The sequence below is a fragment of the Sinocyclocheilus grahami genome, unplaced genomic scaffold, assembly GCF_001515645.1.
Source record: "Sinocyclocheilus grahami isolate Dianchi unplaced genomic scaffold, SAMN03320097.WGS_v1.1 scaffold241.1, whole genome shotgun sequence".
Taxonomy (NCBI): domain Eukaryota; kingdom Metazoa; phylum Chordata; class Actinopteri; order Cypriniformes; family Cyprinidae; genus Sinocyclocheilus; species Sinocyclocheilus grahami.
The window spans coordinates 1,136,869-1,154,124 of record NW_015505420.1 but is presented as its reverse complement, the minus strand read 5'-3'; the positions used below and the strand labels follow the sequence as shown (position 1 = coordinate 1,154,124).

At 36.9% G+C, this 17,256-nt stretch overlaps 1 protein-coding gene across 1 annotated transcript in view; it reads right to left on the bottom strand.

The window, feature by feature from the left end:
* Positions 1 to 16,025, bottom strand: part of LOC107597954 (transforming growth factor beta receptor type 3-like) — a 68,265-nt gene extending 52,240 nt beyond the window's left edge. Inside the window, exons 1-2 of the mRNA XM_016289166.1 lie at positions 15,878 to 16,025; positions 15,298 to 15,458 (exon numbers count right to left, since the gene is read on the bottom strand). Of these exons, the coding sequence (XP_016144652.1) occupies positions 15,298 to 15,355 (58 nt within the window). The 5' untranslated portion in view covers positions 15,356 to 15,458; positions 15,878 to 16,025. The remainder of the gene's footprint in view (positions 1 to 15,297; positions 15,459 to 15,877) is intronic.
* Positions 16,026 to 17,256: the final 1,231 nt, after the last annotated feature.

The following is a 17,256-nucleotide window of genomic DNA, read 5'->3' as shown; positions in this document are numbered from 1 at the left end:
AGAGGTTTGTGTGTGTTCTTGTGGTGTCATCAGCCAATCAGTGTTGTCATGATATTGCTGCGCCTGAGTGATCAGTCATATGACATTTACAGGCTCGTGTGATTGGCTCAAAAACAGCCTGGCAGCAAGTCTGAGCAGCCATGAGCAAAGACGGCAGATTTCAAATCACGTACTTCTGTGGGATTGATTTCTTCTGGTGATACTGCCCTCACTTGAGAACACTACTTTGCAATTTGGTCTGCTACTAATAATGGCAAATAAATAACACGCTTCACCTTTAAATCACAGAGCAACCAAAATGATGACTGACAGGGAATTTTAAAAGCGGATCTTGGGCAAGTCCATGTGTCAACTTTTCCTCACATAATCGTTTCTTGTTTTTAAAGGTCATAAGAACAGCAGACATTGTACGAAAGCACTGGGTCACTGCAAGAGCGTCTGAGATAAAGCTGATGTTTTTCCAGAAGGCATGTTGAACTGGCATCCAAGAAACGCTCACGTCCGCTCTGAGTCTCATCACAGGTCAAAGGCGCCAGAATCCTCTTTAACCTGCAGCCAGTTTCCGTCTTATGAATAACTCCTTTACCAGTAAACGTGTCGGTTTCCTGTCAGGAACATAATAAGAGATTGGGAGGACCGTCTGAGGAGCTGTACTGATGCGAACGAAGCCGCGCTGTTATGTGTGATGGCGGCTCGGGTTCGGTTAAGGTTATGCTGAAACATAAAACATGCTGCAGATTTTGTGGAAAACACCTTCACTGACATTTCCGGTACAAAAATAGGTCTGCAGGAAGCACGTATTTTAGCCTCCTGATTGGTTTCCTCAGCAGATTCAAGCAGAACGTGTGTCATGTTTTCAGTTTATACACTCATAGCTTTCTAAAAACACATTTTAAGCAGATCCACAGCTAAATGGACTGCATGTGTGAGTGAGAGGCGATCATTTTTCATTTCTCAATCAATCTAAAAGTTCATTCAGAAACAGAAAGTCAGTCTACAGTAGATTCTGAATCAGTGCGCTCAGGCAGTTTAGCAAGAACTAGTTATGTTGAACCGTTATTTTGGTATAATTTATCAATATGCTTTAAAATTTTATCATTTTATCATTTGTGGTTATATGTAATTATATTTTTAGTTAAAGTTTTAGAAATTTTGTTGTGCGTTTAATTTTTATTAAAATTCCGTTTTTCGTTAAGGTTAGCATTATAGTTTGTATTTATTTCATGTACTTAAATTTCAGCTAAACAAAACTTAGAAATGTTGACTTGCCAGCTAGTTAAAATAAAATGAGTTTGTTGTGTGTTTTCATAATTATTATTATTTATTTTTTTGTGTCTATATAGTTTTTTTATGTTTTGAAGTTTGTTTATTTACAGTGCCTTTGTTAATTTTTTTTTTTTTTTTTTTACATTTTGTTATGTTGCTGCCTTATGATAAACTTCTTTAAAATTACTTTTTTCCACATCAATCTACACTCCATACACCATACTGACAAAGCAAAGACAGAGTTGTCACAACTTTACTAAATTTATTAAAAATAAAAAAACAGAAGTACATTGCATAATTATTCATACCCATAACTAAATATTTAGCTGAAGCACCTTAACAGCCTGAAGTCTTTTTTTGTTTGATGCGACAAGCTTTGCTTATCATCATTTTGCAATTATCTGCCATTCTTCACCTCACCTCTTCACCTCTCAAGCTCTGTCAGGTTGGATGGGGGCAGATGCACATTTTCAGGTTTCTCCAGAAATATTTGATTGGGTTCAAGCTTAGGCTGTGGCTGGGCCACTCAAGGACATTCACACAGTTGTCTATAAGCCACTCTTGATGTGTGCTTAGGGTCATTGTCCTGTTGGAAGGTAAACCTTCTACCCAGTCTGAGGTTCTGAATGCTCTGGACTGGGTTTTCATTAAGGCCATCTCTATATTTTGCTGCAATGAGCGTTTCTTCTACTCTAACGAGTCCCTCAGTCCCTGCTGCTGAAAAACAGCCCCACAGCATGAGGCTGCTACCAGCACACTTTACTTTTGGGATGGTACTCTGCAGGTGATGAGCGGAGCTGGTTTCCTTCAAACATGTTGCTTAGAATTGAGGTTAATCAGACCAGAGAATCTTGTTTCTCAGAGTCTGAGGGTCCTTTAGGTGCTTTTTTGCAAATACCAAGTGTGCTTTCATGCGTCTTAACTGAAGAGAGGATTGAGTTTGGCCACACCGCCATTAAGACTGGATTGGTGGAGTGTTGCAGCGATGTTTGTCCTTCTGTAGATAGATCTCCACATATGATCATGAAGCTAAACTAGAGCGACCATCAGGTTCTTGGTCACCATGCTAACCAAAGCCCTTCTCTATCAATTGCTCAGTTTGGCCATAGGCCAGCTCTAGGAAGAGTTCTGGTTGTTACAAACTTCTTCCATTAAGGGTAACAGAGACTACATGCTTCTGTGACCCTTAAATTGTTTTGAAATTTTTTCTGAACTCTTGCAAAGATGTGTGGCTTGACGCAAACCTGTTTCTGAGCTCTACAGACAGTTTTTCTGACCTCAGGGCTTGGTTTTTGCCCTGATATGCATTATCAGCTGTTAGACCTTTTATTAAGACGTGCGTGTCTTTCTAAATCATACCCATTCAATTGAATTTGCCACAGGTTAACTTCACTTGAAGTGTAGTAATATCTACAGCAAAATGAATGCTCCTGAGCTAAATTTCAACTGTCCCAGATATGAATACTTATGCAATGGAACCATTTTAGTTTTTTATTTTTAATAAATTTGCAAAGATGTTAAAAACCTTTTTTTTTTTTTTTGCTTGACAATTATGGTGTATGGAGTGTAGATTGTTGTGGGAAAAACAAAATGTGGAAAAAAATGAAGAGGTATGAATACATTCGCAAGGCACTGTAGTTTTAGTTATTTTAGTACTTAGTAGTATTTTAAACTTATTGTAAAAGTAATAAGTGTATTATTTATAAGTAATGAAAGGGTTCATGTATTGTTTTAATTGTCATTTGTAATCCTTAATTTGTAATCTTTGTAAAATGTAATCCAGCTCATGAAGCGGTCAGACGGCTGGACGCTGTCGGCTGGGCAGGAGGCTGATGAAAGTGTTTTGCAGGCGAGGACGGAAGAGAAACGGTGAGGTGGGGACGGGGGGGAGAGACAGGGAGAGGAAGAGCGGGAGAGAGGGAGGTCACAGGCTGCTCCGCACACCTATTGTCCCAGCGTTTCCTCGGCTGCAGACTGAGGCCTAACCATCCACAGGAAGACAAACAAACTCTTATCAGTGGCACGCAGAGCCCAGCGGTGTCCCCTGGCCTCTAACCCCTGCGGTCACCCCGCCACATCACAAATCCCCCCAGATTCATCTGTGTCTCATTGACGGTGCGGGTCGTCGTGGAAGGGTCTGCCAAGTTGGCCGCTGGACCCGTGAAGACGGCCTGTCTATGTGTAGGTCTGTTTAAGCCTCTGGGAGCCGACTGTCGGCAGTCTCATTGCGTCGGAAATAAACAGAGAAACAAAAAAAGAAGGGGAAAAAAAAGAGTGTGGGGCCATTCGTGAACAAACTGCCCTGTTTCTAACCTTAAACTAGAGGAGGATGGCAGTATCAGAGTCATTTTAGATCAGGATAGTTAGGTTAGGGTTAGTGGAATAAATTGACATGTGCTTGCAAATGTCTAAAGTGGACTATCAATATAAAGTCCTACCAAAAACAATAGTTCCTTAACATGCATGAGCCTCATTCAAAGCTCTATCTTAGCCACTCCATACCACCTAGAAACTGCCTAGCAACACTTCACAAGTTTGCAATGTGGTGCATGACAAACTTTATTACATTATTTTTATTACAAAAGTACACAGTGACTTATGCTAGACCCTATTTTGTGCAACGGTGAGCATCCCATTTTTTGTGCATTTAATAATGAACAACTTCATTGCAATATTGACTGGAAGGATGCAGAACTTATAAATCAATCGCAAATATATGTATACATTTCTAAAAGAGCGCACATGGAAGCGTTTAAGCATTTCAAAGAATACATGCATTCAAGATGATTCCATTCATCTATAGTGTTGCAGAAACTTCAGCATTGGCTGGATAACTAAAATATTTAATGATTTTCTGAATGAACTTACATTTTGAAATCGTCCAAAATCGAATACTTCTCTACTATATAGTATGCCAAAAGAGTAGCATGTCAGAATTCATAGTATTCGAAAAACAGTAGGCGAAAAGTCCTGAGATGACGACTACTTTTGATGGACACTTTACCGTGAAAAGGAGTTATGAATGGCAGTGAAGCAACACAACTGATGCTGGTAGGTCACATGACTGAGAAAACATTGGGGATGTAGCACATTCATTTTTAATCGTTTTGAAGTAAGTTCAGATTCAAATTTAGAAGCTACTCAGGACAGGCAGTATGTGATTTCTGTGAGTTGTCTTATGAAATTATTTGATTAAAGAGTCTATATAAATTATTACAGTTTTATGTCTTTTCTTATGACTTTGTTTCTTAGTTTATGGACCAAAGCAAACAAAACTAACATAAATAGAAGTCAAATTATGGATTACAAGTAACACATTGTTCTTGTGCATATGGTATTTACCCAGTCAAATGATTAACTGTACTATATTTTGCACTTTTATACCTTTACACAGCATGTTTATTTTTATTTCTAATTTTAATTACCTTCAATATCTTTATTCCTTTAATTTCCTGCATATCTTTAAAATCACAAAATTACAGCAAATACACAAGCATTTATCAATCATCTTTAATATAAGGTTCTTTCCAAGTGATCTCAACATGTTCCAACGTTTGACATAAATAGAACCAGTGCAGCTGCAGCACAATAGCAGCATGCCACGTGCTTTCTTCCTCTCCTGAAAAATAAAAGCTGCCTCAGCCCTCTCTAAATGCTATTTAAATACTTGCATTTGCTTGCAGAATTTACTGCATTTGCTTGCGATTTGCTTGCGAACTTCACAAGTTTTACGCTTTCTCTGATTCAGGTTCTTGGCATAAAAATAGATGATCCTGCGATGCAGGCGCACACCAACACAAAACACATTTATCACAAGCTTTCCAGCAGCTGTATTCCATGCTAACGTCATGCAAAGCAAATAATGAGATATTTCTGATGCACCTCACAGAGAGCCAATCTATCTTCTCTGCCGTAATTAGCATGGCGACTCGGGGAGGAAAGACTCATTTAGCAGAGGCTGTTAGCTGGTTCCTCTAAGCAGATGAAAGCAACCGGGTCTCAGTGCATAGGAGGGGCTTCTAATCACTCAAATCTGATGTAGCTTTACACAACATATGCTTCCCAAAGCATCGGTGGAGAGCAGACATCTCCCTCCAGCGCTCCTAATGACTCTGACCTAACTCCGATTCATGGACCAGCTTACTGGTCGCGTCACGGCACCGTTAGCATCACCGCTAGCCATCTTGGCAGTAAATGATAAGATAATTAGCAGCGGATGTGAAAAATGAAGAGTACGATAACTGATGTTTGAGAGTGTGTTTTGGTCCTTCTGTAAGAAAGAGTTTAATGAGCACATCACGATGACCTCAAATGAAAGCTCATCTTTTGGTAATTACTTGATGTTATTAAGTTTGATGAGATGTTATGGCTCACATTGTGAAAAAAAGTGTTACATTTAAAATAATATACTTAAACATTACATTCAGTTAACACTTTCAGACATGTGATTGCATGTTAATTGCAAATAAATTAAAATGTATTATCATTTTATATTAAACGCATAAACTTCAGAGTGTTTTTGACCCACTTAAGTAGGACTTAACCTCCTGAGACCCTGTGACCTCATATGAGGACATTATATTTTGGTGTATTTCTCAAAATAAAAAATGAGCCGTTTCTTTTCTAGTTAGTCATATTCTCTCAGTGCAGCTGCAGCACAATAGCAGCATGCCACGTGCTTTCTTCCTCTCCTGAAAAATAAAAGCTGCCTCAGCCCTCTCTAAATGCTATTTAAATACTTGCATTTGCTTGCAGAATTTACTGCATTTGCTTGCGATTTGCTTGCAAAGAATGGGCTTCAAGTTTGTTTTTGTAGCGCTGGCGCTCAACTTGTAAATATATAATATAATCTTTCCGTCAAGACATGAAAACACACTAATACAAAAGATTTGTAAAAAGGAATAAACCAAATTTAAGTTAAACTTAGACTTAACCTCCTGAGACCCTGTGACCTCATATGAGGACATTATATTTTGGTGTATTTCTCTGAGACTATACATGCCACAGTTTTAAGTCTGGATGTCCTCTAGCACATTCAGGGCTTTTCAGAGATACTAAATGTTTGGAAGTTTCACTATGACCACTCCCTCTCCTTGGTCTTCAAATATGTCTGATATTAATTTAGTGACACTCTTATGGAAATATGATAATATTTTGTAATTATCATTTAAATCGGTCTAATTTTCATAAATCAACATCTCAGGAAAATGTTATGGGGTTTCAAATTGATTTCTTACATGTCTTCATATGAGGACACTGGGACTAAAAGCATGTTTATTAGCATTTTGGAAGACATAAATGAACATGGAAAGAATTTATGTTTCAATATTCTATTAAATATTATATATTATGAAAACCTTGTCAAATATTACTCCCATTATTACACTTCTTTTTTTCATTACATGCTGCCCCAAATACACATTAATATGCAGATTAGATTTAGTTTATAGATACATTGTATATAATTAGAACACCCGTTTATGGCCATTTTACACACATTTTGCAGAAAGAAAAATGGTATATCAAATCATTCTGTTATAACATAGTTGAGAATCATCTTTATACAAAGTTTGGTAAAAAAATAAAAAATCCTGAAAACTTAAAATGTATTGGTGATTAAAAAGAATCTATTGCTTTTGCCTATGCATGTTCATTCATGTCTTTTTTTTTTTTTATTTTATTGAGTCCCGACATAGCATAACTTATGAATGGAATATAAAAAAATAGATTGAGAATTTTTTTATGCTCTAAACAATGTAAAGACATGAAAAAAACTTTTTTTCCTAAAAATCTTTTATTGGGTCTCAAGAGGTTAATAAGTATGTCTTTATAGGTAATTTCATAGTTACTTCTATTTTTCCTTGAAATATGGTTAAAGTACTGTTGAAAGTACTGATAAGAATGTAGGGTAAAATAAAATATACTTTAATGTTATTTTTATTGAAACATTTATATCATGAATTTAAAGGTTTATGTAATTACACATTTGTAATGATGAAGATGCAATTTAGCACCTATAACTTTTAATATAAAAATGTAATATTTTATAAAATTTTACACAATTTAATACATAAAAAATCAACTTCAAAATGTTAATAATGAATATTATAACAAATAAATGATTTAAAATGTACTTTAAAACGTTTAATTTGACATTATCACAAAGTGCGCTTTTTAAAAGTGTACTTGTGTGTTAAGAAACAATCATGAATGTATACACTTAAGTGGCATTTTATTTTATTAAAATTATAGCTACTCTGCAAGTACAGTTTTTTTTTTTTTATGTTTTCAAGTCGCAACATCTAACTACTGGGGTGCCTCAGGGCTCAGTTCTTGAACCACTTCTCTTCCGTCTACATGGCATCATTAGGTTCTCTCATTCAGAAACATGGCTTTTCATATCACTGCTACGCTGATGACACTCAACTCTACCTCTCATTCCATCCTGATGATCCGACGATAGCTGTTTGCATCTCAGCTCGTCTAACAGACATGTATTGCTGGATGAAGGACCATCACCTTCAACTCAACCTTGCCAAGACAGAACTGCTTGTGGTTCCAACAAACCCATCGGTTCATCACAATTTCACCATCCAGTTAGGCACATCAACCATAACTCCTTCAAAAACAGCCAGAAACCTTAGAGTTATGACTGATGATCAGCTTACTTTCTCAGACCACATTGCTAAAACTGTCCGGTCCTGCAGATTTGCTTTATTCAACATCAAAAAGATCAGGGACCTCATGTATAAAACTTTACGTAAATTTCATCCTAAATGTGTGCGTACGCACAAAAGTTTGATTTTGCATACATACAAAAGTTTTCAGATTTATAAAGCCATGCATATGCCAGAACCTGCGCAAAATTCCCTTTGTAATACCCAGTCAGTGGAAGATTATGCGTACATGAATCTCCACCCAGTCTCCTTCCCGAAATAGCCATATATGGAGCTTACAACGCCTAGTTTTAATATGCATAACGTCATCTGCATATCATTTCCATGCATATTTCCATACACGTGAAACCATGTTTAACGCAGTAGCCTACAACACGGACTATAAATGCATTTTGAGACATCACTATTCTAAATTATGCAATTTGCCTAAAAAGTAAACATATATTTTTAGAATGTTTATAGTCTATATTTTTATGGAAAGAGATAGGCCTTATTTTTTTTGCAGTGTAGCTGTCTGACTCACCGCGTCAATAATAAAAACGTTTTGAAAATAAACCGCGCATATCTTACAGTTTCCTTCAAATTATCTCTTTTAAATATGGTGTTTGTCACAATATTGGGAAGAGCACGAAAGGGGTTATCATTAGGCTGCAGTCTATGCGAGACACCTGTGAACAGTTCTACTGTCATCGGACCCGTTCAAACCAGCCAATGGACTGTTTGATCAACGAGCGCATCCTTATGTCTGTCGTTACCGCCTATGTTCCAAAGCCATCAGACGAATCAAGTTCATATCAATGATCATTATTCGTGCAAAAGTATTTTCTCAGAACATGAGTTTTGCGATTTAGAACACAATTTAAAGCGGAATTGTCATACGCCAAGCAATCCTCGCTGTGATTAAAACATGAAATCACATACCACAGGAAAATTGTTTGAAAGCAGCACATCCACTGCAAATGTTTCGGTTTAAACTCATATACAAATTTTGTCATTTCTGGATAATAATTTCATGAAATTTCAGTGCTTAACTTCATTATTCAGAGTGTCATATTTAATCTAAATGTGTATGTCAAATGTAAAACAGACTTTCAAATCATTGTTTGCTTCCTTATTTCGCTCACTCCAGTAAAAGAGTGCGTATGCATGGTCTAGAGTGTCCGTACGGTGCGCACATTTACGCCTAGTTTATTTTTTTATAAATCCTTATATGTGCGTGGAAAATTGCATACGCACATTTCCATGCCCATTTTGTGAGTACGCAACGTTTATACATCAGGCCCCTGGCCCTTTCTTTCGGAATATGCTTCACAACTCCTTGTTCTAACCAGGCTGGACTATTGCAATGCTCTCTTGGCAGGTCTTCCAGCTAGTTCTATCAAACCTTTACAATTAATCCAGAATGCGGCAGCAAGATACATTTTTAATGAGCCAAAAAGAATGCACGGCACATCTCTGTTTATCAATTTGCACTGGCTACCAGTAGCTGCTCGCATAAAATTCAAGGCATTAATGTTTGCCTAAAAAAAACACCACTGGCTTTCTAATCTTTGTATTCGGTTTCCTTTCCATTTATTATATAATTAACAAAAGCAAAAAAGACCTCTAACACTAGCTGCTCTATTCTTTTTCTATTCTATCGGTTTTCTTTTTATTTATTATATATATATATTAAACATTGCTACGTGTACCGCGTTAAGTTAACTGAGACTTGTTATAGCACTTGTATATCATTGCTCTTTTGTTGATTTTGATTGCTTCCATCATTTGTAAGTCGCTTTGGATAAAAGCGTCTGCTAAATGACTAAATGTAAATGTAAATGCAAATTCAATACAATTGAGGCACAAAATATGATATTTTAAAGAATGATTGTAACCGGTAACCATTGACTTCCATAGTTTTTCCATATTATGGAAGTCAATGGCTACCGGCAAATGTTTGGTTACCCACATTCTTCAAAATATCTTTTTATGTTCAGCAGAAGAAAGAAACTCATACAGGTTTGAAACAATGTGGTTGAGTAAATGATTTTTGGGTGAATTGTGGATGAACTACCCCTTTAAGGGAACAGATCAGCCAATAATTAAAGGTTCATCCATATATGCTTGTGCATATTCAAACTTTGTTAAGATGTGTTGTGCCAGGTTTGACAGATTATGCCTAACACTGGTTCTTAGTACTCATTTAATGACCAATTGCAATGCACCATGTTTGAATATGCACAAGTGCAAATGAGATTTGTGAGCTAATGCAGAGGGGAAGGTTTTCAGTGACAAGCTATTTCACTTTCAATCCGTTTCTCACACAAAGAATCATACAGTACAACTTAGTGCACATACAAATCACTTTCAAGGTGATTTGTTTCCCTTTTTGGCAACTTGTGGAACAGATCTGCAAGGAAATTATTCAGAATTTCTACTTGTGTTTAACTTGAGGAGGAATAGGACGACTGAATTTTCACTTCTGAATGAACGCTGGAGTTTAGCAGCTGATTCTAGATCAGTGTGAGGGTCAGAAGCCTGTGATATGCGCTCATAACGCAGCTCTTATCAGTGACGGCATGGCAGCCGCTGGCAGTTCTGGGTTTCAGCGAGTTGTAGTTTATCTCTGTCTGACGCTAATGAGCCATTCATGAGTCGGGCCACAGCCGGCCGGCTCGAGACCACCTGACGCTCAAGAGACAGGACACATCCTGAGGGACTTGGGACAGACAGAGACACAGACAAACACAGAGACACTGGGAGGGGAGTGACAGCCACCCACAAAGGGTCTTCCGTGTTCCAGTCCAAAGTTTATTTGAAGCACTTCAAAGCTTACAGCCATAGAGTTACCACTTACAGTGTTAGAAGGGACATAAAATCAACATGAAATCAAGACTGACATCATTTATTATGTATGCTATCGTTTAAATGTTTGGAGTCAGTAAGATTTTTTTTTATTTTATTTAAAAAATTAAACTGATCAAAAGAATGTTTCTTAAGCAGCAAATCAGCATATTACAATGATTTCTGAAGGATCATGTGACACTGAAGACGGGATGCTGAAAATTCAGGAATAAATACAATTTTAACATATATTCATATAGAAAACAGCTATTTTAAATTGTATTCATATTTCAGAATATTATTGTTTTTACTGTATTTTTGTTCAAATAAATGGAGCCTTGGTGAGCAGAAGAATCATTAAAAAAAATCTTACCAAGCAAACGCTTGAATAGTGCATTTCATGAGAACAACGGTTTTCATTTCATCATTTCAAAATGAAATGATTCTGCTTTTCTATTGAAAATGCTTTTATTTTTATATTTTCAGTTTTCATTTTAATTGTACTTTCATTAATTGTGTCATGTGCTTTAATCCTTTTTATTAAATACATCTATTTGGTTTTAATTTATAAGTTATACAAATATATATATATATATATATATATATATATTTATTATTATTATTTTTTTTATACTGTTAGTTCTAATAATTTTAGTACTTCGACTTTTTTCATAAAGCTTTTTCATTTAATAGTTAGCTTGGTTTAATAAATTTTATTTTAGCTTTATTTAAATTAACAAAAAATATTATACTTTTAGTAAACGATAACAGTCTTCTACCAATAGAGCGCAATTCTCCCAGTTTTGTTTAACATATTTTACCATGTGTAAATCAGAATTTTTTCCCACAAAATCAGTCTGCGGATTGTGTCAGGGTTTGGGTCAAAATCCTAAAACTCCGAAAACCCCAAAAGCATGTAATAATTAGGAACAAATGCTCTCTAATGGTGTTCTTACTGAAGGTATTTGTTGCAACCGGCTGTTGCTAGCTACTGCTCAATCTCTGCAGTTGCCTGAAAATATTAAGATCTAAAAATTAAGCATCAAAGGTGAAAAGCGCAATACGGTGGCTCTGTTGGATGCCACCGCTCGGTTTGTCTAACCAATGGACGACAGGGAGTTTTTCTATGTAATAATTCTGTTTATTAATGCTAATGGAACAGAACTTCCACATGTTAGATGTGAGGAGTCAAGAACTGATCAATCGGTGTAGAGTTTAAAGTCTGAGAGAATAAATCAGGATGGATATGTGGAGAACAGGAGTGCAGCAGACATTCAGAGCTCATTCCAGTTTCATGGGGAATACGTGAAGACACGAGTGTGTGAGGCTTAATTTGAGGATTGTGTGTGTTTCTTTGATGTTTTCTCTCGTCTTAAGATCTTGTTCACACTTCACGTCAAGGGAAATCAGACTACAACAGAAGGTTTCCAGCAGCTTCTCCATGTTCCAGATTGTACGGAAATGTGCTAATGAACACAACACTGAACGACAAATCCATACCTTTATTCAGCAAGGCTGCATTGAATAGTTCAAAAGTGACAGAAAAGACATGTATAAATGTTGCAAAAGGTTTCCATTTCAAATAAACGCTGTTCTTTTGAACTTTTTATTAAATCAAAGAATCCTGAAAAATAAAATGCATCACAGATTCCACAAAAAAAACATTCGGCAGCACAACTGTTTTCGACATGGATAATAATCGGAGATGTTTCTTGAGCATCAAATCAGCATATTAGAATGGTTTCTGAAGGATCATGTGACACTGAAGACAGGAGTAATGATGCTGAACATTCCGCTTTGATCACAGCAATAAATTATTAATATATTCACATAGAAACCGCTTTAAATTCAAATAGTTTCACCTTTTTACTGTATTTTTGATCAAATAAATGCAGCCTTGGTGAGCAGATAAGACTTCTTTCAGAAGCATTTTGAACTGTAGTGTATTTTTATAAAAACAATGTTCGTCTTCATAGTCTTCCTTCAAAACAATCATTCAACATATACAGACACAAATTCAAGCATTTTATCCAGCAAATCTCAACCAAAATAGGAGGACCAGAACTCCAAGAACAAAAAAAAGCTCACAGTCAGAAGAGGAAAAAAAAACAGATTGTTAATTGCGAGCACGAGATAGAAATCGGTCTCCATGCGGTCGCGTCACCAGGTCTCAGTGCCACCCAGACCAGCCGGCGGTCCTTCAGCGGGCGGAAGTGCCTCATTTAAACGCTACACGCCGTATTTAACATGGGGATTTTTTTCCTGTTACCATCATTGTGCTTATTCACTGAGGAACCGTCTGTCTCTCTCTCTCTCTCATGCCGTCTGTGCGGTGCAGTAATGATAGTGCGGTGGCGGGAATATCAGATAGTTACATAACGGCCCCTGCGTGTTCCTCTTCCTGAGGATGTCAGATCCACTGCTTTTCTACGGATTACAGCCACTAACAACCGCACAAGCAATCTCGGGCTCTGTCCCACTGCCTAAAAACAACTAAAGGCCTGCAGTCTTCCTCTCTGATGACAGACAGACCGTCTGACCCTCTCAGGAGTGACAAAAGCATGAGAAACTGCTGAGCAGACTTAGTATTTCCAGTAAAACACAAAGTGAAAGTACAAGCGAAGCAGATCACTGACATATGGCACACATTGGATGCCAGAAGTGCAAACAATGTTGTCGGCGATCATTCAAACACACAGGAGAACTCCGATGATTGTGTCTCTAAAGCTTAATGTCTTCGCGCGAACAGGATCCTGTGTTTAAACCCAGACATCAAGCAATCAGTGACCAAAACAAACCATCTGTGGCGTCTGGATAACAGCAGACTGACTCAATCTCAATGCGTCAAAGGCTTTCAGTTAACAGCAAGATCAATCCTTCACACTGGGCTTTTACCAGTGGTGTATTGTAACGAAGTAATACTACTTTGTTACAGTACTTAAGTATTTTTTGGGAGTATGTGTACTTTACATTTCAATCAACTTTTACTTTGACTCCACTACATTTCCCAATTAAAATGTATACTTTTACTCCGATACATTTCACCGAATTTCACCGAATAGTCAGAAATCATAAGAACATGGACTGCCGGAAAGCAGGTTTGACGAATCAGTGGTCTGGCGTTTGCAAGTTAGACTCCTAAAAACACCTTTGCTCATGTGCAAACAAGTGTGCACACAACCACGGATGATTCATTTTCCACTCAAGTCAAGTCTGGGGCGTGCGATACAGCATCGTCTGCGAATAATATGGTAAGCGTTGCTGTAATGTGCGATCTGACATTATCAAGCAACGATAGGCTATAATCACCAAATCACACACAGAGTGCATGCACGTTGATTTATTAGTCTATTAAAACTCAAAATTCAAGGCATTCAGTGATTCACTCATTAACACAGTCAAATGCTTTGTTTCTGAATGAATCAGTTGTTTGAATGAATCGGTTGGATCTCAATGGCTCGCTCATTAATAGTTACTTGCCGTCACCTACTGGCGGTTTTAACTTCACATTTCGAAATTAAAATGATTATTTTTTTTCAGGTTTTAAATTATTTTAAACATCAGTATTCACCGTTTTATGTTAAAAACAAAACATTAGGCCTATTTATGCATCTGTAAACCATAAACTGTGTAAACACATCTAAATGCTATTTCAGATGCAGATTCCAGAAATGTTGTATTACGTTGGAATGAAAGACCCTAAGTACCGGATGAAGTGCTTATTATTCTTACCCAAAAATACAAAATGGAAGAAAGAGTTAAAACTGAACACAATCTTTTCCATTTTGCATTTACTTGTACTTTTACTTTCAATACTTAAGTATATTTAAGATTTAAAAATATATATTTTTTTCGTACTCAAGTACAATAAATAATCACATACTTTAAGACTTTTTCTCAAGTAATATTCTAAACGGTGACTTCAACTTCTACCAAAGTCATTTTCTGGTAAGATATCTGTACTTTTACTTGAGTATGGCTTTCAGTTGCTTTATACACCACTGGCTTTTACAATGAACATCTTATATTTCATTTCAAAAACGTGACTATAGCCCAATAGTTCAAAACTAGCCCAATATACATTCATGGTAATGCAGAACCAAAAGGTCTTCAGTGGCTCAATATTTTTTCACAAAATCTGTTACACATTTGACTACACCATCTACAGGTCATAGACCTAAATAAAAACATCTATTTATCATCTTTATGATTTAATATATCTCACTGCACACTCTGAACTTTAAGTCAAAAGTCTAATTTAACATCACCTAAATGTATTATACCAACAAAACCATTTTTATAGGCTTTAAGGTAACAGACGTCTTGAAGAAGAGAAGCTGCTTGAATTGACTGAGAGAAATCTGATTATTTCAAAGAAGTTGAAATCGTTTTAATTTGAACACATTGTCATTTGTCGTATAAGTGTGTCCATATATTTACAGATTTGTTTAGATAAAGTAAATGTGCTGACCTTTCAGTTAATGCTGGTCTTTGTCAGGCACTTCAAGCATATTAACAGTCTTCTTACCTGAAGCTGCGGTTCTCAAGCACAGAAGAACAGCTATGAAACGTGTGACGCTCCTCATGTTCAGACGTGTGGTTTGCTGTGAATGCGTCTCTTCTGGTGGTCTCAACAGTTGTGGCTGATATTTCAGAGGAGTGACCAGAATATGCCACACTCGATACTTCCTGAGAGAGAAATCAGCATTAGTTTGATGGCAGCAAAGACCGGTATGTGACTGTACAACACTAGTTTAAATTACATTTGCTCTTATTATAGTACATAATAACATACATATGTTATGTAACTCCCAACACACTGTTTATATATTTACATATGCCTGTGTTTGTTAACTTTAATAAAATAAATAAATAAATAAATGCTCAGGCAGGCTGATTTAAAGGAGATCTCATCATTAGGCGGTTCTGTGATTCACAACGTTTACATTGGCCACATCCACAACATCAGTTTAGATAATAAACTATAACACTAAACAGTCAAATATCACACATCTGATACACACGCACAAGTATACGATTCACTCGTTATGGATTCATTCACTTAAAAGTTGAGAGACACTAAACACAGTCACACTTCCCAAACAAACCTTTAACCCGTCAGGCTGGAAAACAGGCGAAAGCTGGGAACTCAATCCGACAGCTCAGATCCAGTGGTCAGTCAGTCAGTCCAGCTGAACCCTCAGCACTGACCAGCAGCAGCACTGACCCTCCCACTGCTCACAACACAACAAACACACAGCACGGTGCATATGGATGATGATCACCTGCATGATATACTGATGAAGGATGATCAGGTGAACGATTGATGATGATGATGATGATGATGATGAAGAGGATGATGATGATGATGCACAGAGGTTTTCACGCTGATGACAGCGCCCTCTTCAGGTGCAACACCATTACTAATCTGTTCAGAGACTTCACTTCCCTGCGAGAGTTTGTTAACCGTTAACATATATTATATATACAGTGTTGGGGAACCTGAAGGGCCACAGCTCTGCACAGTTTTGCTCCAACCCTAATCAACAGGGGTCTCCAAACTTGGTCCTGCAGCTCCAACTTGCCTCAACACACCTGCCTGGAAGTTTTTAGCATGCCTAAGACCTTAATTAGTTGGTTCAGGTGTGTTTAATTAGGGTCCAGGACTGAGTTTGGAGACCCCTGCTAATCAAACACACCTGATCCAGCTCAAGGTCTTCAGGTTTACTAGAAACTTCAAGGAAGGTGTGAGTTGGAGCTAAACTCTAAACTCTTGAGTTTGACACATCTGTCCTAAACAGATTGCAAGTTTTCATTCATTTCATACAAATTACAAATCATTTTCACAAAACACTGCACACAGAATTCTCAAATGTTGTCATAAAAGCCAACCAAAACTTTAATATTTTAGGTTAAAAAAAAATTCCATCTGTTTTTATTGGTTTTACACAAATCACAAACATTTATGTACCACATTTGTCCAAACACAAGAAACAAAATTCTGCAGTTTATCATATTATCAAATGCACATGGTATATTTTCAAAGGCCCCAAACTGATAACTGCTCGCTTAATAATACGCACAACACAGGAAATGCAGTTTTCCTTATTGTTTAAACGGTTATCACAATTGCTTTAACTATAAAAGGGAATGCAAAGAGTAAGAAAAGAATAAGAATTTGCAAGAGAATGGGAAATAAAGAGGTGTGAATCTAAAAGGTGGTGGAGTGGATAGAGGAAGGAGCGTAATGAGGGAGCGAAAGAAGAGTGGAAGAGGTAGAAAGAGAGGAGAGAAGAGATCAGAGTGGAGGACAGATCTAAATAGTTATGTTGATGATACACTTCTGTGTTTATAAGTATTGTACTATGATTGTCGATAGTGCACATTTATAGCCCTCCTGAGACAATACTGTTCTTTAAATGTCTAAACATTTCTTTCAGAATTGAAGTTTTTGAACATTCTGGACAGTCAAGTTTACATATAGGCC